The sequence below is a fragment of the Juglans microcarpa x Juglans regia genome, chromosome 1S (genome assembly GCF_004785595.1).
Source record: "Juglans microcarpa x Juglans regia isolate MS1-56 chromosome 1S, Jm3101_v1.0, whole genome shotgun sequence".
Lineage (NCBI taxonomy): Eukaryota > Viridiplantae > Streptophyta > Magnoliopsida > Fagales > Juglandaceae > Juglans > Juglans microcarpa x Juglans regia.
This window is the reverse complement of record NC_054595.1, coordinates 17,526,163-17,552,849: the sequence shown is the minus strand read 5'-3', so window position 1 is coordinate 17,552,849 and position 26,687 is coordinate 17,526,163. Positions and strand designations below refer to the sequence as shown.

Genomic DNA, 26,687 nt, shown 5'->3' with positions numbered 1-26,687 from the left:
TATTAAAAAATCAATATAAAAAAATTTAAAAAAAAAACACATGAAAAATCAATGCTAGAGCCTAGCGGGAGTTCTCAGCGGAGCCCCCATGGTGGCTCTAGCATTAGCCTTTTTTAAACTACAATACATAACTCTTGAAAAGCCAAATTGCTACAATAACTTGATCAATCGAAACCCTCTGAGCCTAAGCCTAAGCCAAAGCCAAGAGTATGACTGCGAATCTTTATATCCAGAGGAGTTTCCATTCAATAATCTTATTTTAAAAAAAAAATAGACACATTAGGTAAGTCTTACAATATTTAATATTTTCATATAAAATTTTCGAACAGCATAAATGAGTATTTGATATTATCTCTAAGTTCAAAATGAAAAAAAACAAAAAATCAAAAAGTATTTGATATCATCTCTTACCAATAGACCATCACCCAAAATTTCTCAAAGCACCGTTTACTAACTTAAGCATCAAGAAATCTTTATTGTTGCAATCATCGACCTCGTCGGACCTTGCGACTTCTTGCATCGCCAAGATCCATCACTGCCATCGATGACTCATTGGCAGTGAGTACTGATAGAAAAAACTACTTTACCCTCCTATCCTTATCGCTCACCGCTTGCCAAAATTTTTATTTTTATTTATTTTTTACTTAATGTTTAAAGAAATAATTTTAAATATATTAAAATATTTTTTATTTTTTTAAAAATATTTAAATATATTAAAAAATAAGAAAAAAAAAAATCAAAAAATAAGAAACAGTAACTTTGAGCGGATTACTTTAGACGACAAAGTAGCCCGACTCATACATATAATATTTCATATAATCGTATTTTAAAATAATGATATTTCTGTAAAAAGATGTTAATTGGATAAATTATTTTTTAAAAATATATCTCATTGAAAATAATAATAATTATAAGTATATTATTTTCATTTTAAATTGTAATCATTCGTGGGGTCTAAAATAAATGAAACTTGTTGTGAATCTTAAAATACAACAAAGTTATTTGGGGGGTAAAGTCAGCCCTTGGATCAACCTACCGCCAACTAACACGACAGTCCGAATTCAAACCAAACCAAAGCAGTAGTAAAAGATCGTAATGCCAAATTTAAACACCAAATATTCGTATCATATAATTTTTTCTATAACTAATTTCAAAATAAATATTATTACTCTCTTTTATATTTTATATTTATATTTCTATCATTTTTTAATCCGAACGAATAGAAAAAAGTTCATAACCATATACAGATATCTACGTGGTCGTAAGCTAAACTACCCACACTGTCGTTCCCGCTGCTTATATAAAGCAGACTACCCATCAGTCGTTACTCCTGACCTGCAGCACTCCATTGTAGTTTCCTGGTTCGCCATTCCCGCCACTGAGCTCTATCTGGCCGACTCGGTTTGAACCTTGTTCGCTGCCAGGTATCATTAAATTTCCTACCTTGGAAACTCTCTCTCTCTCTCTCTCTCTCTCTCTATTGCTGAGGACTGTCCTTTTAGGAGTCCCTGATTACTCCAATCCCAATATTGGTCTGGATTATGTTCTTCTTACCTCGGGATTCGGATTCCTCTGGCTTGTCTGATGCTGCGGTTTGTTGATGTCTTTGAGGTGGAGCGAAATGTCTGTTTTCTCAGTTAGTGAACTGACTCTGGAGGTTTCGAATGTGGGATAGATACATAAAAAAAAAGCGGGAGAGATATGGTCCTTGTTTCTGATTAGTATCATACGCTGTTTGATTGGAAGTAAATCTGTCGGTTAATAACACATTGCGTTGGGACTGCCTTACAAAAGTGATATAATAATCATGGCTTTAATTACAAAACTTATTAGAATCTGCTTGCTGATTTTTATCGGAGATTACACGTGATGGATTATTAATGTTGGATCATAAAGTGCTAGCCCGGGAACATCTTACAGCCATTTAAATAGTCCTTCATTCGCCAACTGAAGTAGTTAGACTAATCATAGGTGTTTGATGCGGTTCAAGTTATATTAGAAGTTCTAGTATTCCTTCTCCTTCTATATATATATATATATATATATATATATATATATGTCTGTTGAACTTCCTAAAGCAGCATCTTATTCTAATATATGTAACAGGTCGCCAAGTCTCCATCATGGCCACCGGACAACTATTCTCGCGCACTACCCAAGCTTTGTTTTACAACTACAAGCAATTACCGATTCAGCGGATGCTTGATTTTGACTTCCTTTGTGGTGTGCATTGAATGCTTACCTCATTTATTCAGAGAGGGATATAATGATTTAGTGACTGAGTTTCCTCTAGCGTCTTGGATTTGACTTTTAGTCTTTGGTGTTGATTGGATGTGTTTATGTTTGGATTCATAGGGAGGGAAACACCGTCGGTTGCTGGAATCATTAATCCTGGTGGCGATGGATTTCAGAAACTCTTTTTTGGTCAAGAAGAGATTGCCATCACTGTGCACTCAACGTATGTTATGTCTAGCGTTCACTTTCTATATAATACTTATCTGTTGATGGTTTGATTTAGACTTGGGATAGGCAATTTTGTATGATCAGACGACAGATTTACTTTGATCCGTTTGTTTTGACTATTATCCTTTTGTGGTACTATTTTTTCTAATATCGTTAAAATAAATTGTTTTCACTATCGTGCAAAATGGACTGCTTTATGGTTTGTTTCATCTTTTATAGATCTCAATATTATAACCTGCTTGCACATAACATAGTGATCACATACACTACTACTTGGTGATGACAATTTATTCATCGATGAATTATGACGGATTACAAACAATGGAATACAGTTTTATTCACACAGATAGATACATACAGTTTTTTTTCATGAGTAGTCTGAAATAATGATGTCAAATTGTGGTATGCTCACTAACCTATTAGTGCAACTAACATGCATGATCTGCTGTTTATATCCATTTCTGAGTTTTTTTGTTTTTTTTTACGTCAATTTCTTTTGCAGCATTGAGGTGGCTTGTGCTGCACATCCTACTGCTGATATCTTTATCAACTTTGCATCCTTTAGAAGGTCAGCACTCATCAAATGAACTCCTTTTGTGTTGATGGACTTCATTAGTTTACACTTTGTGATTAATTATATTTGACAACTCTACAGTGCTGCCGCCTCATCGATGGATGCTCTGAAGCAGCCAACCATTCGAGTTGTGGCTATTATTGCTGAAGGTGTTCCAGAGTCAGACACGAAGCAATTGATTGCATTTGCACAGGCAAACAATAAGGTAAGAGAAAAGTTACATATACTTTTAAATTAACTTTACCAGGCAAGAGATTAACGAGCAGTACTAATTTATTAATGACGGTGCAGGTTGTTATTGGCCCAGCAACTGTTGGAGGCATTCAAGCCGGAGCTTTCAAGATTGGAGACACTGCTGGAACTATTGATAATATAATTCATTGCAAGCTGTACAGGCCTGGATCTGTTGGTTTTGTCTCCAAATCTGTATGTAGTCACTCATTTTCATCTCTTCATTGCATGTATGTTTCTCACATCATGGAGCATTTTTTGCCCTTCACTCTCAAGAAATTTCTTAACAATAAGTATACTTTTTTGGCTGCTCAATGGTGTTTTGTTATAGAGCTCCAGAATGTCATCATAATATAATTTTTGTGTTATAATGGTTGCATGATGCATGCAATGATTAACAATCTTGTTTTTCACCTTCAGCAATTTATATCTGATCTGAGATTGAGTTTGTTCGTATTTCTCATTCCTACTACATATCCTCTTAATACAGATGCAAGTAGTGACACAAATGATAGCTTAGTATAAGGATTCCATTGGAAGTGTATGCGCGACCTGTTTTTCTCTGTCAACTGAACGGTGCAAACAGTTCTAAGCACTCGAGCACAATTTGGCACTTTCTTTGGCTGATGGATTTGTGTAATCTTTAATTCAAGATTGAGATTTAGCATCTTTTGGTATAGGAGTTTCCAAATTGTGGGTCCCCTACCCAATTGACATGACTGGATCTTCCTCCTGATTGGCTTTTTTTTCACTACCATTCAAAATTACTGTCTTCGGCAAGAATGCCATGTTTATGTTCACGGTTAAACAATTTCACCCAATTGCAGGGTGGGATGTCAAATGAATTATACAATACTGTTGCCCGTGTTACTGATGGAATTTATGAAGGTACCTCTGTGCCAGTGTTATTATTTTCATTTTTATCTTCAAGGTAGCCTAATCTGCATGGGTTTAGATTGTAATCTAAACATTGTTGAGTTTTTGGAACTCTTTTAGGTATTGCTATTGGAGGGGACGTGTTCCCAGGCTCCACTCTTTCTGATCATGTTTTGCGGTTTAACAACATTCCGCAGGTATGGTATCACTTTGATTTGCTCCGGCCTCTTAGGTGCTTGCCAAATGTTTGCTTCCTGTACTTTTAGGCCATGTTTGGGTGAGATCACTCCATTACTATTCAATATTTTATCGTTACTTTTTACCTACTTTTCACTACTTTTAACTACAATTCAATATTTTATTATTACAATTTCATCACTTTTTCATTACTATTCATAGATCATTTGAGATCACCTCACTATCCAAACATAGCCTTAGTTTTTCTGTGTGACAAGTAATATCTGCACCATCTTACATTATACTTTCAGCTTTAAGTTATGAAAAAAAAAAAAAAAAATGAAGAAGTCCCAATTTCTTCGAGGACCAGAAATTGATGTTGTTTGCATACCCATGCAATTTTCTTTGGTTATAAATTGCAAACTCTATTTTGAAGGCATAAAAGCTGACAAATTTTATTATGAGATTGTAACTGAGTGTCTTGTCTGTTTTCATTTGTTGTTCTCCTTCCATCTCATTTTTTGTAAACCTCAGGTTAAAATGATTGTTGTACTTGGGGAACTTGGTGGGAGAGATGAGTACTCGCTAGTTGAAGCCCTGAAACAAGGGAAAGTAACTAAACCAGTGGTTGCTTGGGTTAGTGGCACTTGTGCACGACTTTTCAAATCTGAAGTACAATTCGGGCATGCTGTAAGCAACTACCTTAATTGTCTTTGACTGATCTCTCTTTAATGCAGTATTCTGTAATGATATTACTAAAGGCGCCCATTCCCAAGTAATAACATTCCTTGGTTTCTCATAAAAAGAATTACAATCCTTGGTATTGTTGAAATCAGGGGGCTAAAAGTGGTGGTGAGATGGAATCTGCTCAAGCAAAAAATCAAGCACTAAGAGAAGCTGGAGCTGTTGTTCCCACATCATATGAAGCTTTAGAAACTGCAATTAAGGAAACTTTTGAGAAACTGGTTAGTTTCTTAAGTATCATGAGCTTTTATCATTCTATAAGTAACCTCCAACCCTGTGCTGAACGAAAAAGAAAGCAAAATTTCTTGCCATGAGTTCCCTTAGGCTCTGCATTTAACTCTATTTGTTTATTTTGCATGTTAATATACTGTGAGGTTGAAGAAAAGAAGATTAAACCGGTAAAGGAAGTTCAGCCTCGACAAATCCCCGAGGATCTTAACACTGCCATCAAGAGTGGGAAAGTTCGCGCTCCAACTCATATTATTTCCACCATCTCCGATGAAAGGGGTACCTTTTGAATCCTCAATACTTTAATATGGTATTCATGTGCTTTATGGATTAGATATCATTTTCTCTACTCCATGTAATCAATGTGTAGGCGAGGAGCAATGCTATGCTGGGGTACCAATGTCTTCTATTGTTGAATCGGGTAATTGTATTGGTGGTGTTGTCTCACTTTTGTGGTTCAAACGCAGCCTTCCCCGTTACTGCACACAATTTATTGAGGTAGGTTTCTCATGACCATAGAGATCATTTTTTTTCCCTGTAAACTCCTTTTTTGCTCAAAATTCTTGCTTGATTTAGCTCACTGTCTCCTAAGTTTTCTGTTTAAATAAATGTTGCTTCTAAAAGCAAACTTGGATTTTCTTGTCCTATAACTAATAAATACAAGAATGATCAGATGTGTATCATGTTATGTGCCGACCATGGTCCTTGTGCCTCTGGTGCTCATAATGCTATTGTAACATCAAGAGCTGGAAAGGACCTTATTTCCTGTCTGGTCTCTGGTAAAGAGTTGCCATTCAGTGGCTTTCCCTCTCTGAGCTTATTACTTCAAATTTCTTAAGAGGACTGGCTCCTTTGAGCTGATCATGTGAGGGAATAGTGAATGATACACTTCTTAAACAGGTTTGCTTACAATTGGTCCCCGATTTGGTGGTGCCATTGACGATGCTGCTCGATACTTCAAGGATGCCTGTGACCGGGTGAGACAGGATGGGCATTACCAGAAACTTTATTGTCAGTTGGTTTCTGCAGGTCAAAGATTCTAACATGATATCTCTTTGCGGTGTATGTCAGGGCTTGGCACCATATGAGTTTGTTGAAGCCATGAAAAAGAAGGGCATCCGTGTACCAGGAATTGGGCATAGGTACAGGGAGTTTTCAACTGCCACTATTTTATTCAAATTGTCAAAAGCATAGAAACCATGAAATTCAAAAGATTTATAATGCTTCTAGTGGCTATAACAGAAATACTAGTGTTTGAAACTCTTGTTTATTTCCGGGGGGAAAAGGATCAAGAGAGGCGACAACAGAGACAAGAGAGTAGAGCTGCTACAACGGTTCGCTCGCTCACATTTCCCTTCTGTAAAGTACATGGAATACGCTGTGGAAGTCGAAATTTACACCCTCTCCAAAGCAAATAATCTGGTGATGAATGTTGACGGTGCAATTGGTTCCCTTTTCTTGGATCTCCTTGCCGGCTGTGGAATGTTCACCAAGCAAGAGATTGATGAGATTGTCGAGATTGGCTATCTAAATGGAATCTTTGTGCTGGCACGCTCCATTGGCCTGATTGGGTGAGTTAGATTATGCTAAAAAATTTCTTATCCAGACATGGTAATGTTTTGTTTTAATTATTTGGTTACAATCAAATCCTTGATACTGAACCATTAGCATTGGAGTTATGGTATCGAGTTCTACTAAAACGTTTACATTTCCCTTGAAGTATCATATATGGTTCTACCTAACTGAATGCACCTTGTTACAAAAAAAAAAATAGGCACACCTTTGATCAGAAGAGATTGAAACAGCCGCTCTATCGCCACCCAGGGGAGGATGTTCTTTACACCAAATGATGGCATTTCATTTAGCGGGAGGAGCAGTGCATGCTGACCTGCTTTCAACTAGCATTTTCCTTTTCCAAGTTTCTGCACTCGGCTGAAATGATTTTTCAGTTGTTTGAATAAGTGTTCATGCTGCTTGTGGCAAGCTGAGCATCTTCATTTGTAAGTTGTATCAAAATCCGTATAGAGTAAACTCCAAGATCCATTGTAAAACAAAGTTTAGTTTCAGTAAAGAAATAGTAGCAGTGCTTTGTGTCTGGCATACCAAGGAGCTAGAGATAAAGACGTATTAATAATCCCAAAATAAATACTAGTGTTTCTATGCACATAATGAAAGATCACTTTTGCATCATGTCTGTCTGTCACATACAGTAGTAGTTGATAAATAATTTAAATAGAACGTACATGACTAAACCATTCCACATTGTGATTAGCATGCGACATTGGCCGTCCATCCATAGCAATCCCTAATTCCAACATTCAAGGTGCTTGCAAGGCTATTGCTCATAGATCCTTGTATGTATACGGTGACAGTATACCTCCCATATTTATTTCAGATGATAACTAGTGTTTTGACAATATATATATATTGTAAGCTTGCTTATTGACTCATTCAACAAGTACGCCATTTATATAGAAGCATACCACATCGGTTATATACATATTTTTTTATTTTACAACTGTTATAGGTCCTAAATTAAGTAGTATGATTACGTAATGACTCATAAAAAAAAAAAAATCCTACATTCAAAACCAAACTAGAGAGAGAGAGAGAGAGAGAGAGAGAGAGAGAGGGGGGGGGGGGATGGTGGCTTAAGGTTTTAAACCAAACATAATAAAAAATGATGTAATTTTATTTTTTATTTTTTTAAAAAAAAACTTTGGATAAATCTACATCGATTTATTAAAGAAAATTATTTTTTTGATATATACGTATATGGTGGGCTGGGTTGGGCCGAGTAGACAAAGTAAACCCAGGGCAGGCTTGAGTCCAGCCCGAGCCTCATCCCTTGGTGCCTAGCTACATGCGCGTATCCCCTTGCAGATTGGGGCTCTATCCTTATCAGGCAGGGGCCAGACGAGGTGGGTGGGGTGGCGGCGCCCCGCCGCTAGCCCTATGTTACGTTATAGATTTTGAGATTTTGTTTGGCATTTTACGGTATTTTATATTACGGATTTGGAGATACTGACTCCATTGTTTTTCTTGATCAAGGTAAATTTTAGAAATTTAGTAGTTTTATAGGTGGTGTCCACTGGCCAGCCCAGTGACGACAAGAAAAGTAATATCTCTCAATTAAGCTCTGGTTTGGATAGAGAGATACTTTCATCTCCTCTAATCTCAATATTCAAATATAATAAATATAAATACTTTGTCAATTTCAAATTTTTAATTTTTTAATTTTTTAATTTAATTATTATTTAATTATTACCACGTTTCCAAATTTTCAAAAAAAATATAAAAAAAAATCAACTTTTTCAAATTTTAAAACAAAAATAATACTAAAAAATTATATAATAACAATATTTGTATTCAACTTTTTCTCTATTTTTTTTTTAAAATCCTATAAAACATACTAACTTAAACTATTTATAAATTATTTTATTATTATTTACAGATCATCTCATCTTACTGTATACAAAAGAAGGGCTAACTATTGCTTCGCTTTCATACTGAGAAGTTCAAAACCCGTATTTAATACAAGTTTGATATTGAGACATGGACGGAAAGAGGCGGGAGATAGAGTGGGAAATAATGTATTAATGGCGGCCATAGGGAGGAATCGTGGGAGATTTTTTTTTTTAAATAATCAAATAAATTTATTATTAAATTTCAAGGAATCGTGGGAGAACCCCACGTTCACCATAAAACATTCAAAATTAGGTGGTGAAAAATCATTAATTATATATAAAAAGAAACAAAAGATAGGAGGGAAAGTTGGGACAATAGAGTAGTCCCGATCCCATACTTCCTCAATCGGCTGGTCCAAGAGAGCGTCCTGCATGGATCGCTATATCCTATAGGGGCGGTTTAAGCTATATTTTCAAATTATTTACTGATAAAATTTATTATCTGTTTAACTTCTCATAAAAGGTCTAACATATAACACTTGTTTCTCATTAATGGTAGGAAGGTTGTAGATTAATTATTTTTCATATCATAAAGGAGGAAAAACATTAAAATAAAATAAAAAAACTCTACGAAAATATATTTTTAAGTCTTGGAAGGGAACAAGAGAATTGGAAGAAGCTCCTCTCTCCACTCGGTACCTTTGAAGGTGAGGGTTGGCGAGGGGTTTTGTTAATGCTAAAAATTGCACAATAGGTCCGAAAGAAGGAAAGAGTGAGTCATTCCTAACATAAGATGGTATTCGGGGTTCAATACGATGTTCTTCACATTTATCAATGAAAATAAATAGTAAATAAATAAATAAAAATAAATAAAGAGAGATATAGAAATTTACGTAGTTCAACGTAACTTCTACCTTTATGAGTTATTTGGAAGCAAAATCCACTATAATTGATGATTTTACAATCTCTCATATCTTCACATATTTCACAATACAATGGAGTAATATAGGATTTCTAGAGTTGAAAAACATACCTCCCTTGATAGAAGATTCTTTTGAATCATTGTGCATGGTGGGTTTGGAGCCTCTATAGATTTGTGGATATCTCCTTCTATTATAGAGATCTATTTCCTTTCTTGAAGTGATTGAGTTCTACTTGTCATATGAAATTCTTTTTTTTTAAAAGTCTGAGTCAACGTGTTATATCTTTACTTGCATTATTTCTTTCTTTATTATTAGTGATAAGTTTTCAATAGACGGGACCGAACAACTCTGTCCCAACAAGTTTCAATTTTGATATGTTTGAAAATGCAAAAGCCTGCCGGGAGAAATGAAGCTAATTCTTGATGAATAAAACCGGGGAAGAAGTTAGGGGTACCAAATTATGACATTTTTCATTAATTTAATCAAAACTTATGTTTAAAAAAAATTCAATCAAAACTTCGTAGCAATGCGGTAAAGCTGGAAGCTCATTACAATAGTTTCTTTATGTTAAAATTTAAAGGAAAGTAGTGGAAGACGTGCTTCTTCTAATATCTCTTTGTTTCTAAGTTAAAAAACTTTGATATTTTTTTTAATAAAAAATTTTTCCAAAGAAATTTATAGACATTTAAGCTATCGAAAAAGAACGAAGATATTTTTATAATAAAAGAATATTAGATGTGATTTTTTTTAATCTCAAATATGTTTTATTCTCCATAAATCATATAGATGCTCATTGATTCATCATGTAAAGTCAAATTTTTTAATTTGATTTATTATGTTGTACATATAATTAAATTAGTTTTGAATATCCTAATATGACTTTTCCTGATCATTTTATTTATCTTTTATTTTGAAAACTTAAGATTGCGTTTGGATGTTGAGTTAAACTGAGTTCTTTATGAATATTTATGAGTTGAGTAGGTGTAGCAAGTTATGTAGGGCTTATCTAAAATGAGTTTATATGTGTTTGAATGTTAAGATGAACTTAGTACTATTTATGAAAAATTGAAAAAAATTGTGGGTCTCACGTATAAAGATATGTTGAATTGAAAAATATTGTGAGTTCCATGTGTAAGAAAATTTTGAGTTAAGATGAGTTTAATAATTTGAAAGTTTAGTGTTTGGATATTAGACTCAATTTAAAATTAGATTGAACTGAATTAATCTCAACTGAGTCTTGCAACCAAGCGAGTCTTAAGTTTAACAATATGGATAAACCAAAAACTTTAAATAATAAACATTAATAATATTAGGTTTCAAAATAAAAATGAATTAAATGAACATTTTTAGTTTTTAATATTGCTGAGATAAGGTGTCCAAACAAAATAAATAACGATTTTCTTATAAATTATTTCTAGTTTATATTGAGAAAGAATATGATAATTAATTATTTTTATTTGTTTAAAAGAATATTGAGGTCAATTGGCATATTAAATTATTCTATTTTTTTATTTCACATTCAAACTTGAAACTTCCTATATATTCATGCACGCTTTTAAGTCTTCTTTTAATCTTTGTTATGTACAAATTTTTATATATCATGCGACCGGTCTCTCTCTGTCTAAATTGTAATTTTTTTAGAGTTGATCTCAATTTATCTCATTTAATTATTATAATTTTTTAAATTTTCACACAAAATATATTAAACAATTCAACTCTTTCAAATTTCAAAACAATAATAATATCAAAAAATAATATTTTAATAATATTTTATTTAACTTTAACTTTTAACTCTCATATTAACTTACCTCATCTCAATTCACTATCCAAACCTCACCTAAAAACCCATTCCTTTCTTTCAACCCTTTCACGAGATCTATTTTTCTTTTGAGGTAGACGTGGAGATGTGTTCAAGAGTTTCTGCACTGGCCGATTAATTTAGGCAGGTAATGAGCTTTTATATAAGTGTAATGTTAAATATAAATTTTAAATAGATAAGTTTCATATAATTTATTTATAAAAAAAAATAAATCACATTAATAAAGTATAGTTTTTTTTATATATTTTTTTTTAAATGAGGTCTATTTTTTTATAATGACTTGTATATGATTTATTTATTTAAAATTTTTATAAATTATTTCTCTTTTGATAAGGTCAAGTAGTTGGGATGTAGGTAAAAAGACCCCTCCAACTTTATAAATATGTAATTTTTTAGTATTTTTGAGTGGAGGAGAATGAGATAAGGATGCATGCCCTATTGGAACTCGGCTTTTTTCTCCTGCCCACATCCATACATAAAGTGGTCAAGCTTAGAGCCGTAAATGGAGGCGTTTTCTTTTCTAAAGAGGAAAATGATAGCGGTTTGGCTCGTTTGGTTTAGATGGTGACATAAAATGAAATGAGATGGTTTTAAATGAATTAAATAAAATATTATTTTTTAATATTATTATTATTATGAGATTTAAAAAAGTTGAATTATTTATTCTAAAAATTTATAATAATAAAATGAAATAAGATGGATTGAGAGTGTTTTTATATTCAAACGTAATCTGTTTTTTAAAGAAATGGATGGTAGTTTTATAATATTAAAATTTATTTTTAATGGAGTGGCATAATTTTATTTGTTGTTTGAAAATAAGTTAGAAAATAGTTTTTAAAGAATTGTATGTGTATCATTATTGATATTTGATTTCCTATAATTAAGTTGCTACAAAAGACTCTCTTATCTAGAGATTTTATAAAAATAAATTCATAAACTGACATTACTTCATATGATATATCAAATCTATTTTATAACAAAAGTAAATTTACAATCTAATATACTGCATTAAGTCATGACAGTTTGTAAATTTATTTTTGTGAAATTTTTTTATAGTTAAAACATTTCTCTATCTATTATACGGTCATTTTTCAAGGATTTTTACTTTATTTAAAACGTGTGGGCATAAAATTAGATTAATCTAACCCAAAAGTCACGAGTTCAATGAATATGTGGAATTGGAACTTAAGAAATGTCTGGCCGGAAAGAAAAGATATCAAGTTTGTTAGTTTAAGCTTGAAGCTGACCAGGAAAAAAAAAAAACAGACAAAAGGAAGAGGATGATGGACAATTCTGCATGCACAAAACGATTGTAGAAAGAGTAGCTCAAGTTCTCTCAAACACCCTTACTATTATTTTTTATTTTTTACTTATTTTTTTACTATATATTATTATTTAATATTTTATTATTATTTAATATTTTATTATTATTATTCATAAATATTCTCAATATTTGTAAGATATTCTCCGTACCAAACGTAAGCGTACGATTTTAGAATTCTATTCTATTAAGGAGGTTGAAATAGCTAGAAATAGTGTGTACGTACGTCCTACAACGTTTTCTTAACTGTATGACTTCGTTTAAATGCTAAATTCTTTTTAATTTATTATTATAATTTTTTTAAAATCTAATATAAAATATAATAAACAATTCAATTTTTTCAAATTCTAAAATAATAATAATATTAAAAAATAATATATTCTAACAATATTTTGTCATCTTAACTCAACTCAGTTTAACATCTAAACGTAATTTAAATATTTTGTAGTTCCGCTACTTTCGAAATTTTATAAAAGAGAAGTGATATTTATCTTTAAAGAGTGTGCAAGTGTTGCATATTTATTTTTTTTAAAAAAAGTGAATAAATATGTTTTTTTTTTTTAAAGAATATGCGATGCTGACATAACTCATGACTGTATCTAATATTACTCTCAATAAAATAATCATAATCTATTCTAAATCCAAATCCAAATAGTTTCTTTTTTGTTTTTTGTAATTACAAGAAAAATGGATATAATTTGTGGACATACACAATATTTGATATTAAGATCTATATATAGTCTAACACTTTTTATTTTTAATAAATGGGTCGATACTATCTATGATTGCCATTGAATACTTGGAATTTATGTATTGTATGTTGGAAAATTTCTTACTTAAACTATCTCATTTAAAAAATTACCTCCATGACTTGAAGAATTTATCTTTATTTTGAGAGAGGAAAAACTTTTCTTTAACCCTAGCAAACAAAAGATAATAGAACCTAAAATTAATATTATAAATCTTAATATAACACTCGATATAACATTAAAAATCTTAATTTTTTAAATTAATATAACATAAAATTTTAAACTTAAGCATGAACATTTGTTTGATCATATGTTATTAATATAAACTATATATATCAAGTTTAATTAAATTTTATGGGATAATAAATTATAATATATTATTTCTCATAAATACATTTCTATACATTTGATCACATACACTCATATAAAAAGTTTATGTAACCAGCATATAATATATTATCACTAGCATATATGTAACCACTAGCATATTAATTATTATCACTAACATATGTAATCAAATATATAAATAAGTTAGACACTAACATGTTATCACTAGTATATTATCACTAAGATACATAAATTATAAATAAGTTAGACACTAACGTATTAGTAGTTAAATAACTATTAGTATTAGTTATCACTATTAGTAATCCATTATATATAAATAACTATATAAATCACGATAACTATATTATAGTATTAATATTAGTATAGTAGATAATATTAATATAATATTATAGTATAGTATTTGTAGCAGATCTTTGTTATAGCATATTTTATATTTTTATAATAGATTTTATATGGCAGCAAGTTTTTTACATGACATCAATTTTTTGATTGCAGTTTTTTATGGTAGATGATTAAAACCGGATCGAATCGGATCGAAACTAATAAAATCAGAAGTATTGGTTTAGGATTGTAACCAGTGTGGTATCGTTTCTTCAAAACTCAAAACTAGTATATATTGATTCAATTCCAAAATTTATTCAAAATCGAATCGGTTACACCCTTAAGAAAGAGAGAAAAACAACATGAGAATTTTAAAACAAAACTTAAGATAAACAACATCATTTTATTAAATTTTATTTACATACATACATACATATATACATACATATATATATATATATATATACACGACCGTGTGCACGCGGGTGCCTCGGCCGCCCCATGCAGGAGTCGGATGCAGGGCATGGTGCCCAGCCCTAATATTTATGTATCATTTAGGATAGTGATAAATAATTATGAGCATGGTTTATATATATATATATATATATATATATATATATTAAAGGACGATGCTAGTTGACCGTCTAATGTTTACCGCTAGACGTACCGTTAGTGCAATTTTTTTTATTTTTTTTTAAATATTTTTTTTTAACACCTTTAACTAATATTTTAATTTTATTATATTTTTTATTCAATTTTTTCTTTTTTATTTTTCAAACTCTAAAAAATACTTAACTCAAATTATATCACTACTATTCACAAATTATTTTATTATAAAAAATTATACTCATCATCTTCATATCACACATAATTTTTTATTTTTTTCTCTTATCAAATGTATAATATATAGATGACAAGTAAAATAATTTAATTAGTTTAATAAAAATAAAATAAAAATATGTAAAATGACGAGTAAGAAAGCTGTTTTATTATTATTTATAAAATTATATCTAATCTCACTTTGTATTATTTTTTTGAACCGAAAGTAAAGAACAACGTGAGAAGAATGGTAAAGAATCTCAGTACTTAAAACTAAAAGATTAAAGAAAAAGACGGGTCGAAAATGGACCAATCAGAAAGAGCCTTTAGAAAGGAATAAGCAAAAGCTTTACCTAAAAGAAACACAAATAAAAAGGTTCCCTGACTACGCAACGAAGCAGCGTGGCCGAGGCGCTCGGTGCGCATTGGACCGACTGGGAAGATCCCTGGAACGTAATTGGCTGGAATTTTCCACGCGCTCTTCTGAGCGTGGGTAAAAATAGTTTGACATATATATTATAAAAAGAAAATTTTAAGTGTATAAGAAGAGGATCTTAAATGTGGTTAGACTGAGATGATAATGATGAGATAGAAACTGAGGGACCAAAACCGCCCAAAAGCGCAGAGAAAGAATGTGTTGAGAGAGAGAGAGAGAGACAGAGACTCAGAGAGGGTTGAAGAATAAGCAAAAGCAGAGCCTAAAAAGAGAGAGAACGAAGCTGAGAAGATTGAAAGAGGGAGAGGGAGAGGGAGAGAGAGAGAGAGAGAGAGAGAGAGATTCTTGAGTCTTGACCGTCCCCCCTATCTATTCAGTCCAATTGACGGCACAGATAAAGTTCTTGGAGAGAGAGAGAGAGAGAGAGAGAGAGAAAGATTCATAAATCCGCAGGTCTTATCAATTTCAAACCCAGACTTTTTCTTATCCCTGGAGATTATCAACTGAGCCTTCGTCAATTACTTGAAAAGAGAGTTTTACAGAGACAAGACGAGACATTGGATGTGTATATATATATAGCGGGAGAGAGGGATTGAGGGCCATGAATCTTCTGGATACGCAGTTATCAATTTCAAGTGGGTAATTTCTGAGAGTGAGTCCCAAAAAGCCGAAATGGGTACCCCACCAGCGGAGGAGTTACTAAGGAAGATCCAGGAGCTGGAGGCTGGTCAAGCCCACCTTAAGCAAGAGATGTCCAAGCTCATGATCTCCGGTGATGCCAAATCCGAACAACAGTCCCACCAGCATCCCCACCAGAGGTCCCACTCGGTATCCCCTCAGCGCTCTGCCCTGGCCGCCGCTGCGCCGCCTCGGATGAGAGGCAGTTTTGAAGGCGGAGCAACTTCATGGAAAAAGGGTTCGGCTTCGTTTCGGCATTCGTCGCCGCTGCAGAGGGAGAGTCGGAGCCGCGAGCCTGTGAATGCTGGAGGGCCCTCGGCAGTAAATTTCACAAATAGACAGTATTTGAATATCTTGCAGTCTATGGGGCAGTCTGTGCATATATTTGATCTTAATGGACGTATAATTTATTGGTCAGTAGTTCGATTTCATTCAATTAGATGGCTTTTAAATTTTTTTTTTTATGCTTCTTTTGTTTTATGCATTTGGGTATCGTTTATTTATTTACTTTATTGTTCTTGGTTCATACATTACTAGTGACCAGCTCGCTTGAGAGGCTTGTTTTACAGTTTTATTTTGTTTTATTTTTTGTATATGGGTCCCTTCATTTAGTATTGTCTGTCTTCACGAATGTGAATGTGGAATTTGTGTTTCACCATATATTTGCTTTTGTTTGTATCGGGATTTTATATTGCAACTGTAGATTGATGGTGCTTTTTGAATTGAGAATTTTGGATCAACTCTGGGTTGTGATTCTGAAACCCTGAACTTGCGTTTGCAGTTTATACACTTCCCGAAATGTATGATCTTTCTTATTAATTAAATAGCAGCTTGCTTTCGCTGTGTTTTATCTGGGAATGTTCAATTTTGCAGGAACCGAACTGCTGAGAACCTGTACGGCTATTCTGCAGCAGAAGCTCTAGGCCAGGATGCCATTGAACTTCTGATAGAACCCCAGAACTTTTCTATAGCAAATAATGTTGTGCATCGTGTCAGCATGGGAGAGAGCTGGACTGGGCAGATTCCTGTCAAGAATAAGATGGGGGATAGGTTTTCAGCTGTTTTGACCGATACTCCATTCTATGATGATGATGGGACTTTAGTTGGGATTATTTGTGTATCGCGTGATTCACGGTCCTTTCAAGAAACGAGGGTTGAAAGATCAGGTGTAAAGAACTCAGAACCAGATTCAAGTTTTAGTCGGTCCAGAAGTGGCCTCACAATCACAAATAAACTCGGTCTTGATCCTCAGCAGCCTCTGCAAGTTGCAATTACATCCAAAATTTCTAATTTGGTTAGTCTGTTAGTATCTTCAAGTTACACTGATTTATTATAGTCTGGCATTTCTTGAATATTAAATCACCAACACAGGCATCCAAGGTGAGCAACAAAGTTAAGTCAAGAATTCGGACAGGAGAGAATAGCACAGAGCGTGAAGGTGGAAGTGGAGATAGTCACCATTCTGATCACGGTTCCTCAGATGCCATTTTCGCTGACCATAGGGAGGATGCAACTTCAAGTGGAGCTAGCACACCCAGGGGAGATATAGCTCCATCTCCTTTTGGTGCATTTATTCATGGAGAGGAGAAGTACCCTGGAAAACTCTCGAGAGATTCAGGTGATGAGAGTGAAGGAAAGCCTGCAATTCACAAGATCATAACTTCTAAGGCAGAAGCATGGATTGGTAAGAAAGGAATATCATGGCCATGGAAAGTGAATGAGCGAGAAGGTTCAGAGGCAAGGACTGGGCGTTTTGTTTGGCCCTGGTTGCAAGATGATCAAGAGAATGAACCGGTTCATAGCAAGAAGAATCCCCCTTCTGGGACAAAACACGAGATCCAGGTGAGTGAAAGTAATCGGCCTGGCAACAATGAGGCACCAGGGTCTTGGTCCTCGTTTAATGTAAATAGCACCAGCAGTGCCAGCAGCTGCGGAAGTACCAGCAGTAGTGCAATCAATAAGGTGGACATGGATATTGACTGCTTGGATTATGAAATCTTGTGGGAGGACTTGACAATTGGAGAACAAATTGGTCAAGGTAATTGTATTTTAATTGAACACCCTGTTCATATATGCCAAGCCGGGGGGGGGGGGGGGGGGGGGGGGGGGGGGAAACAGTATTTTCTTGTGAAGTTCGGTAAAGCATATGACCGAATGAACACAATGTTGAGTGTATGCCGTCATCCATATTTGATCTTGTCTAAAGCCTCTCCTTTGAATTTATGCTTCCTTGTATTTAAGTCTATGCTGTGATGCATTGCTCGGTCCTATTTTAATTTCACAACTTTTTTACTGTGTTTCCCACTACTGCAGGTTCTTGTGGAACTGTATATCATGGTCTCTGGTATGGATCAGTATGTTCCTTGCTCTCTTGCTTCGTTTTTTATGTGGCTGCATGTACACAAAACATGAATCTAGGTTATTTCATTTGAAAGTTGTTGCTGCAGTGCTGACAACCAACAAGCTGAGTTCAGGGATTTTGTATCCATAGATTATGCATTGGGTTTCCAGGTCTGAATGTTATGTGCAATAGCATTAAGTGGGACAAATTTTCCAAATCCCATTTAATGTGCCTTACTAGATACCACTTTTTCAGTTTTAAGTAGCCTTTTCTATTAGATGAAAGCAATAAGTGCACAAGAAGGTTGTGACTGTTATTATCTGCTTGTGTGATTGAAATTATATCTATATTATTGCAGGATGTTGCCATAAAGGTATTCGCCAAGCAAGAATATTCAGATGATGTACTACTTTCTTTCAGACAAGAGGTTTGCCTTCTAGTTATCTTGTTATTGTAGATGCTGGCATAATTGGAACGTAAAAAATTTATTAGCTTGATTTTTTTTTCCTGTACTTTTTTACACCAACCCATATGAAGTCATATCTTTCCATTTTTTGTGAATATGTTTTTGTTGAACACTGATATTAAAATATGGCTTTATTTTTTAAGGTATCTCTTATGAAAAGACTTCGACATCCAAATATTTTGCTCTTTATGGGAGCTGTAACTTCTTATGAACATCTCTGCATTGTTACAGAGTTCTTTCCACGGTACATTCTCATATCTCCTTTTCAGAACTCTATATTGCATGCATTTGTGATATATTCTTCTCATGTTTACCTATGTAACAATATCGATACTGATAGGGAACTTTCCAAGAATGTGGTGTAACACTTGTGCTGATGGGTGTCACATATCTATTTTTAATTGATGCAGTGGAAGTTTGTTTCGCTTACTACAGAGGAACACAACAAAACTAGATTGGAGGCGCCGTGTACATATGGCTTTGGATATAGTGAGTATTACTTATATTTCACTTTTTCTTTAGTTTTTCAATGATTCTTTTTGTTGTGTTCTCAAGTGTGCTGCCTTTGTTCTTTTTGTTGTGTTCTCAAGTGTGCTGCCTTCGTTCTTTTCTTTTTGAACTTTTTTCTAGCTTTGGGCTGAGTGAATTTGTTTGCATGCGTTGGTCTTGTGACATCTTCCCATAGTGATTCATGGACTATTACATTGTTTAATCCTTCTACAGGCCCGGGGTATGAATTATCTTCATCATTACAACCCACCAATCATCCATCGAGATTTGAAGTCATCAAACCTTCTAGTTGATAGGAACTGGACTGTAAAGGTCTGCCTTCTATCATGCATATTCCCTTTTAGCAATCCAAAGCATAATCTTGTCAATTGACTTCCAATCTTCCAATTGATAAGAACTGGACTCTGAAGATCTGCTTTCTATTATGTGTATATTCCTTTTCAGTCAAAAGCATAATCTCATCAATTGTCATCTAAACAGGTTGGTGATTTTGGTCTATCACGTCTCAAGCACGAAACATATCTCACAGCTACAACTGGGAAGGGAACGGTATCAATTGGCACTCTTGATTTCTTCTTCATCAGTTTTATTTGTCATCCTTCTAAATTATCTTGCATGAGGCTACATAGAAATTCTCTGTTGATACAACTTTTTTCATGTTTTGTAGCCTCAATGGATGGCACCAGAAGTTCTCCGTAATGAACCTTCAGATGAAAAGTATGTTGCAATCTTTAATTTAAATCTGAGTACTTTGATTCAAGTGTCTGTTTTTTTTTTCCCTTAAATTTCCAAATTTAAACATACAGTCGTCATTGCCTCTCTTGAAACATTTAGGTCTGATGTATATAGCTATGGGGTGATATTGTGGGAACTTGCCACTGAGAAGATCCCTTGGGACAATCTCAACTCAATGCAGGTATTGTTTTTCATTTAAAAAAATCTATCAGGATTTTATATTTGAGTGAACAAATAAAACCCCACTTTCTTAATCAAAATATTTTGTTCAGTTTATAAATCTCTTATCTTATCCATGGAAAATCTCTTTTTCATTTGTGACCAAACCATTGTGATTAGATAAATTCCTTCAGTACTTTATCATAGAGATACCTTCACTGGCAATAGCAGAAGTTGGTGTTGATGGTGGGATTTCTTTATAAAAAATTTCAACAAAAAGGGTAATGTGCTGCACATATGAACATCTTCTTTAGGATACTTGCAGGTGATTGGAGCTGTAGGGTTCATGAATCAACGGCTGGAAATTCCTAAGGATGCTGATCCACAGTGGGTTTCCATTATCGAAAGCTGCTGGCACAGGTGCTTATTCTTAGTTTGATTTTCATTATCTAGAGTGGCAATAAGCAATGGTACCCTGCAAATGATAAGTTGGATTAGTTTTGACATTTCAAACAATATCTGAGTAGTTGGCTATGATGCATTGCCTTTATTATTCTAACCATGTTTAATGTGCTTGTGTGGTAACTAGAAGCTATGGCCCTTAGCGCTACATAAATTAATCACATAGACAGGCCCAAGTATTTGGTGAGTTCACATAGCTTGGGCGACCATATAACCTTAAAAGGTCATGCTATTTGTTTGGTTTATATTTAGTGAGAAATTCATCTTGTAAGATTTATAGCCCAATCTTGTGGGAGTATAATTTATATATTAAAAAAAACACTTTTGCAGATGTCTGCCATTTCATTGTTGAAAGTGGTTTGGCATGTGTGGGTTGGTTGGATCGATGGGGATTATGATGAAGATGATAGCGTCAATCATGATCATATTAGTTGTTTTCGCTGTAGTTTTTAGTTATAAAGGCATCTAAGATGGGGATCAAGTTGCAAAGATGGCTAATGTACTGATCTACAACTTTGTCAAAATCAGAGATCCAGCATGCCGACCAACTTTCCAGGAATTGTTGCAAAGGCTCAGAGAGTTGCAGAGACAGTATGCCCTTCAATTTCAGGCAGCCCGTTCCGCAGCTGTAGATAACGCCCAGAAGGAATTGTAGTTTCAACTCATTTGTGCTCTGGATTTCACTTACAATACTGCCATTGGTGGCTTTATCTTCAAAAAGATTTGCTCCAATACTGATCGACAAGCATTGACAACAAATTGCCATAATTGGCTTGTGATATTGGAGACATGAAGTTGAACATTTGGAAATCCTTGGTCAACATTCTGGCCAAATGAAGAGGAGAAAAAGTGGCTGTCACCCCATGTGAGCTACCTAATTTTGGTGGTGATATGGGGTTTGTTGAGTGATGATTGTTTGTTCAATTTACATCACAACAAAATCTTCATAATGGTGATGTGTGGTGGGAGAAACCATGCTGGTTGGTATCATAGAAATCCCAAGTTGGTGATTTTATACGGAGAATCCAAGTTGGGGCTCTTAAACAGAAAAGCTGTACAAAAGAAAATCACGGTTTTACATTCTAGTAGTCCAGTTTGTTTCTCCATTGTCTGATTACTAGACTTCTCCTGTTCTCTTAATTCTTGGGATTTGCACATGATTGCAACGGTAATGATGTGGAATTTTTTTTTTCTTTTTATTAGCATGAGGTGTTCGGGCTAAAGTCCGACTAATCCATGATTCATTCTCAGGTATTAGCATGGTCTCGCTAAAGAAACGTAAAGCATGAGAAAATACTAAGTAATGTGGTCGACATGCAAGTAACAGCCACCATGAAATGATCTGGGGCTTTTAAGTGTAAAAAATTCGAAAAAAGAAAACCCAGATATGCACCGTGACAAATAATGGGGGGGCCTACAAGGCGATGGCGAAGTTGCTACATAATTTAAACAATGCAATATTATTTAATAACATGCACGTCCTTACCACTACAAGACCTTCGTATCATAGTGGAGGAAAGTGACCTCTCTCTCTCTCTCTAAACTCACCATTTTCAATCCACACAAAAGGAGCTTATCTGAGTGGAGCTGCTCCTCCCTTCAAATGGCCGATCTATCACCTTTCGGCCACCTTCGAGCTACACGTGCCATACCATTAGATTCTTAAGCCGCCGATCTATATAAGGTGCAAGAAGCAGTGTCACAAAACGGTGGACAGGTGTGCCTAATGTGCCAATTCATCTAATTCTTAGGCCTCAGATCTTGAAAGATCTGATTATCCACTCCCCTCCTTAGTTGAAGCATGGGCCCCATGCGTTGATATAGTTCCATGGCTTTTCGAACGACTACGAAGTTGTGATTGAGTTGATCTTCTATTCCCATCTATCTTATTATTTTTTTTAAAAACCAGAGTCAACGTTCCATCTTATCCAAGTCAGTGGAGTTGGAAGCAGAGACCTTCAACCACAACAATTGATCCATAATTGGTGCAACTCCATCTCATGGCTGCACTAGAAACCTTAGGTAGACCTCTTTGAAAAGTGCCTTCTCTTAAGCCATACTGCAGCCAATTGGCAATAGAGCATGTAACCTGGACTATTCCATTTGCCCAAACTTCTCATTGCTATTAGGGTTGAGCACCGACAATGTCGGAGTCGAAGTGCCCTACATCCGACACCGACTTTGACTTGTTAGAACGGAGTCGGATTCGGGCTTTTTTTCTTAACCTATTTAAAATTTCAATTTGACAATTTTGGGCTCTCACTAATCGGATTTGGCTTATAGATTTTAGTTTTTTTTAAAAAATATTTTTTCAAATTTTAATTTTATTAAAACATAACCAAAATTAAAAAAATAAACCATTGTACAAATTAATGTTATTATACATTAGTATTATATGTTATTATATATTAATGTTTATACATTAGTATTACTAGTTATTATACATTGATTATTATACATTACTAGTACATGTTATTATACTTTAGTTATTATACATTAGTATTACATATTATTATAAATTTATATATTTGTATTTATACATAATACATTAGTATTAAATGTTATTATACATTAGTATTTATACATTAGTTGTTATTATATAGTAGTGTTACATGGTAGTAATAGTTTATAGTATGATGTTTACATATACTAAACTATTATTAGTCAATTTAGTCTGTTTATATTATAGTACAAGTATATTATTTTATATTAATTTACTCATACTAGTATATTATTAAATTTAACTAACTATATAAGTTATAGTTATATAAAAAATATATATGATTAATATATAAAAAAATATATATATATTTTATAAAATATGTACAATATCGGAGTCGGTACATTACTAACTCCGACTCCGATTTTTTTGGTGAAAAAAACTGACCCCGATAACTTTTGGTGAAAAACTCCGCAGAGCCAGAGCATAGTCGAATTTTGCTCAGCCCTAATTGCTACGTTTACATTTTCTATTTACATTTTCTTTTTACAGTTCTTTGACGACTTACATCTAAGTTCGAAAATTTTGGAGCGATTGTAGGAGCCCCCGATTCCCATTTACTATACTTTGAATTATTATTATTAGAATGAAATCATTTGCTTGTATGTATAAAAGACCGTTAGCAACTCAAGCTTTCAAGGCCTGAAATTATGAGTATTGATATCTGCTTCTCAATTTTGTGTGCACCCACAGGATTAGTTGAGACATTGTTCTCGGAAGTGCCAATCAAAAAAAGAAATTTACTAGTCTTTTTGTACCAATTGAGTAAAAAAGCATTCATCAACATCATAACAAATCTGAGTAATTACGCACAGAGAATTTATGAGGCAACATGTTCCATTGCAGAGACAGATCTAGAGACTTCTGCGGGCAAAACAATATAGCTGTCCGTAACAATCATTCATATTTCAATAGAAAGCAGGTGACTCCAGAAAATTCTGAGAACGCAACCTCCTGTAAATCACTCCACTCCCCTATTCTACCGTAGCAAATGCCGAATGGCAGCAACAGCATCACCTTTGTGCTCACGTAAGGTTCTCTCAGCCACCTTTGGGTCCAACTGTTCTCAATGTTGAACACGAAGCATAAGACTTCTACGGCCAAAGGGATAATATACATTAAAGAGCATGAGAAAAAATAGTAGGCATCTAACCTCTAGTTCATTTGCAATTATGTCAACATCGGCTGCGCTAATCTTAACAGAAGCCAGTTCTTTCTCTCTGCCAAGGAAGAAAATGCCATCTTTGTTGAAATACAGAGACAGAAAAGCATGAAAGAAATGCAGAAATAATCCGGAGTAGGGAAAAATTATCCTCAACTAACATGTCAAAAGAAAAAAAGACTCGTCCATTTCAGCCCGATCAAGCAGTAAATATTAGTTAAGAAATTAATAGCACTTAATTTACGGTCATGTTAGAAAAAAAGTCTCAGATTCCTACTCTTGAAGCGATTATAACATGAAAAACACACAATGTTTAATAACTTTTAAATTCCGCACATTAAAAAGTGAATGTAGCCAAAGAAACTAAAGGTTTTATAGTTCAGATTAGTACACATTAAACTACAACCCCTGAGAAGTTCTACTATTGCTTCAAATGCATACACAATTTGTAACGAGCTCTTTGTACATGAAAATGCAGTTCAAAATAGTTCTAGCCCACGATATGAAAATCATAGAATCAGGTCACATGCATCCCAATTTGAAGAAAAAAGTCACCAGGTAACTAACTCGGAGTACTACACTGTCTGATTGACTGAAAAAAGACGTAAAAATATCATTGCATTTTAGTTTAATTATGTTTTCAAAATAGTTTCAAGCTCTTCGAAAAGGAAACTAATTCCCTGAAATTCATGCCTTTTCATTTTCAAACACTGTTCGAGGTAAACAAATCGGCATAAAATGTAGCACTCTATATGGTGTTCAGGGTTTGTTGCGAAAGCAGTTAAAGCAGCAGAGATTTTCCACATTCAAAATAAAAAGTAGGAAATTAAAAAAGGTTATACCAATTCCATAGTATCTAATGTAATATAAACTCCGCGTCTATAAGACGAGCGTTTTTTGATCGATCAAGTCCTTAGCTCGAAACAAAAACAAAGTCAGAGAATCAGTACCTCAATCTCGTAGCTTTCCAATCCGCTTCAGCTGATGCCGCAATCGATGCCATTGCCTGCGAACATAACCATGAAGAGGGAAAAAAAAACCACAATCAAGATGAAGGCAAAAAATTTCCTCGATATTACATACGAAAGCGCACGAGTCTCAAATATGTTTATTTTCCTGAATTTTGATCCGAACAGAAGATAAAGTTAAGGTTCAGAGATACAGAAAGAAAGAAACAGAGAAGACCGGACCTCTTGGACGCGAGTGGAGTCGAGCTGGCGATCTTCGACGCGGTCGGTGAGCTTGTCGAAGGCTTTGCTCTGTTGCTGCATGTCCTTGGAGTCCAACACCGTCTCTATCCCTCCGTCGTCTACGCCCTCCATGATTTGCTCACTTTGCTCGATCGCTTTCTCTGCAGAACGAAAGGTGAGAATCTAAAACCCTAACTATGGACGAGCTAGAGTGCAGATCAATCCCGTGATCCATGGGCTCCCCTACTTGTTGGCCCAACTCCAGTTTAATTAATAATTTCATATTTCAATTCCTAAAAAATATAGAAAATTAGACAAATTTCCAACTTATTAATACCAAGACCATCATGTATATTTATTTGAAATAAAACCTCTTCATTTTTTTTCTTTTTCCTTTTAGTAATATCAAAGATATAAACTTTTAAAGAAATGCTTTAGTTATAAAAAAATTTTATAAAAGTAAACTCACAAATTAACATAGTTTCATATGATCTGTTAATTTTACTTTACAATTTAATGGATAAAATGAATATACATTAGTTTGTAAGTTTATTTTAATAAAATCTATTTATAGCTATGTTACTTCTCATATTTTTAATCAAGAGATTGTCACGTGATAACCTTATAAGGTGAGGTGAATAAGATTATGATATAAGAAAAATATATTACTTTTTTTTCAATCAAATCATGTCCATTTGGCAGATTGTGTGTCATTTGATTGGCGAAGAGATGTAGTGCCTTCTAACACAGAAGAAGAATAAATAATGTGTTGTGTATAAAGTGTTGTATAAAGTGTTTATCATTTTTCATAAATAATATGTATTTGCAAATTGCGATATTAGGTAATAAGAAACAATCTAAAGAGTTTCTAGATGTAAAAACCTCTCTCTACTTTTTCTCTTCGTACATTTTCTTTCATTTCCTCGCTCCTTGTGTTCAATATCCATGGATGGTAATATGGTATTTCTATTTACGATTAGCATTATTTTAAAAGACGTTAGGAGACGCAACTGTTAAGGATGGTGTGCACGAAGGTAGTTCTTATAGA

General features: G+C 33.9%; 3 protein-coding genes across 5 annotated transcripts; 2 read left to right on the top strand and 1 right to left on the bottom strand.

Annotated features, from left to right (window-relative positions):
- The first annotated feature begins 1,316 nt into the window (after nucleotides 1-1,316).
- On the top strand, nucleotides 1,317-7,457 carry LOC121245962 (ATP-citrate synthase beta chain protein 2-like). 2 transcript variants are annotated; one of them, XM_041143897.1, is made up of 17 exons: nucleotides 1,317-1,424; nucleotides 2,107-2,223; nucleotides 2,356-2,458; nucleotides 2,966-3,031; nucleotides 3,119-3,242; nucleotides 3,329-3,463; nucleotides 4,096-4,156; nucleotides 4,265-4,341; nucleotides 4,856-5,011; nucleotides 5,158-5,286; nucleotides 5,440-5,572; nucleotides 5,664-5,791; nucleotides 5,967-6,072; nucleotides 6,194-6,270; nucleotides 6,365-6,435; nucleotides 6,580-6,864; nucleotides 7,068-7,457. In XM_041143897.1, exons 2-17 carry the CDS (start codon nucleotides 2,124-2,126, stop codon nucleotides 7,141-7,143), a joined length of 1,827 nt encoding a protein of 608 aa, XP_040999831.1. In that variant the 5' UTR covers nucleotides 1,317-1,424; nucleotides 2,107-2,123; the 3' UTR covers nucleotides 7,144-7,457. The 2 variants fall into 2 exon arrangements, with proteins under 2 accessions (XP_040999831.1, XP_040999832.1); XM_041143898.1 differs by lacking the exon at nucleotides 1,317-1,424 and adding an exon at nucleotides 1,456-1,745.
- Nucleotides 7,458-15,572: 8,115 nt separating this feature from the next.
- Nucleotides 15,573-22,024, top strand: LOC121245960. 2 transcript variants are annotated; one of them, XR_005937034.1, is made up of 13 exons: nucleotides 15,573-16,527; nucleotides 16,988-17,408; nucleotides 17,486-18,152; nucleotides 18,428-18,468; nucleotides 18,814-18,882; nucleotides 19,065-19,165; nucleotides 19,332-19,410; nucleotides 19,645-19,743; nucleotides 19,912-19,980; nucleotides 20,099-20,148; nucleotides 20,266-20,347; nucleotides 20,640-20,745; nucleotides 21,316-21,351. XR_005937034.1 is itself a non-coding variant. In XM_041143895.1 (13 exons), the coding sequence occupies exons 1-13, from the start codon at nucleotides 16,109-16,111 to the stop codon at nucleotides 21,440-21,442; spliced, it is 2,319 nt and encodes a 772-aa protein (XP_040999829.1). In that variant the 5' UTR covers nucleotides 15,575-16,108; the 3' UTR covers nucleotides 21,443-22,024. The 2 variants fall into 2 exon arrangements, 1 of the variants encoding a protein (XP_040999829.1); XM_041143895.1 differs by having other exon boundaries at nucleotides 15,575-16,527; nucleotides 20,651-20,745; nucleotides 21,316-22,024.
- Nucleotides 22,025-24,069: 2,045 nt separating this feature from the next.
- Nucleotides 24,070-25,851, bottom strand: LOC121245961 (huntingtin-interacting protein K-like). Its single transcript, XM_041143896.1, has 4 exons — nucleotides 25,640-25,851; nucleotides 25,400-25,455; nucleotides 24,441-24,507; nucleotides 24,070-24,347 (listed from the first exon to the last, which is right to left on the bottom strand). Exons 1-4 carry the CDS (start codon nucleotides 25,769-25,771, stop codon nucleotides 24,267-24,269), a joined length of 336 nt encoding a protein of 111 aa, XP_040999830.1. The 5' UTR covers nucleotides 25,772-25,851; the 3' UTR covers nucleotides 24,070-24,266.
- Between the last annotated feature and the right edge of the window lie 836 nt (nucleotides 25,852-26,687).

What these genes read in the sequence shown, in the direction of transcription:
- LOC121245960 (XM_041143895.1), top strand. Translation starts at nt 16,109, where the DNA reads ATGGGTACCCCACCAGCGGAGGAGTTACTAAGGAAGATCCAGGAGCTG. An exon ending in AATGGACGTATAATTTATTG is followed by an intron (nt 16,528 to 16,987) that starts GTCAGTAGTTCG and finishes TCAATTTTGCAG; the next exon opens with GAACCGAACTGCTGAGAACC. An exon ending in ATAGGAACTGGACTGTAAAG is followed by an intron (nt 19,744 to 19,911) that starts GTCTGCCTTCTA and finishes TCATCTAAACAG; the next exon opens with GTTGGTGATTTTGGTCTATC.
- LOC121245961 (XM_041143896.1), bottom strand. Translation starts at nt 25,771, where the DNA reads ATGGAGGGCGTAGACGACGGAGGGATAGAGACGGTGTTGGACTCCAAG. An exon ending in ACTCCACTCGCGTCCAAGAG is followed by an intron (nt 25,456 to 25,639) that starts GTCCGGTCTTCT and finishes TTATGTTCGCAG; the next exon opens with GCAATGGCATCGATTGCGGC. An exon ending in TGGAAAGCTACGAGATTGAG is followed by an intron (nt 24,508 to 25,399) that starts GTACTGATTCTC and finishes CTTCCTTGGCAG; the next exon opens with AGAGAAAGAACTGGCTTCTG.
- LOC121245962 (XM_041143897.1), top strand. Translation starts at nt 2,124, where the DNA reads ATGGCCACCGGACAACTATTCTCGCGCACTACCCAAGCTTTGTTTTAC. An exon ending in GGTTTAACAACATTCCGCAG is followed by an intron (nt 4,342 to 4,855) that starts GTATGGTATCAC and finishes TGTAAACCTCAG; the next exon opens with GTTAAAATGATTGTTGTACT. An exon ending in TCAAGGATGCCTGTGACCGG is followed by an intron (nt 6,271 to 6,364) that starts GTGAGACAGGAT and finishes GGTGTATGTCAG; the next exon opens with GGCTTGGCACCATATGAGTT.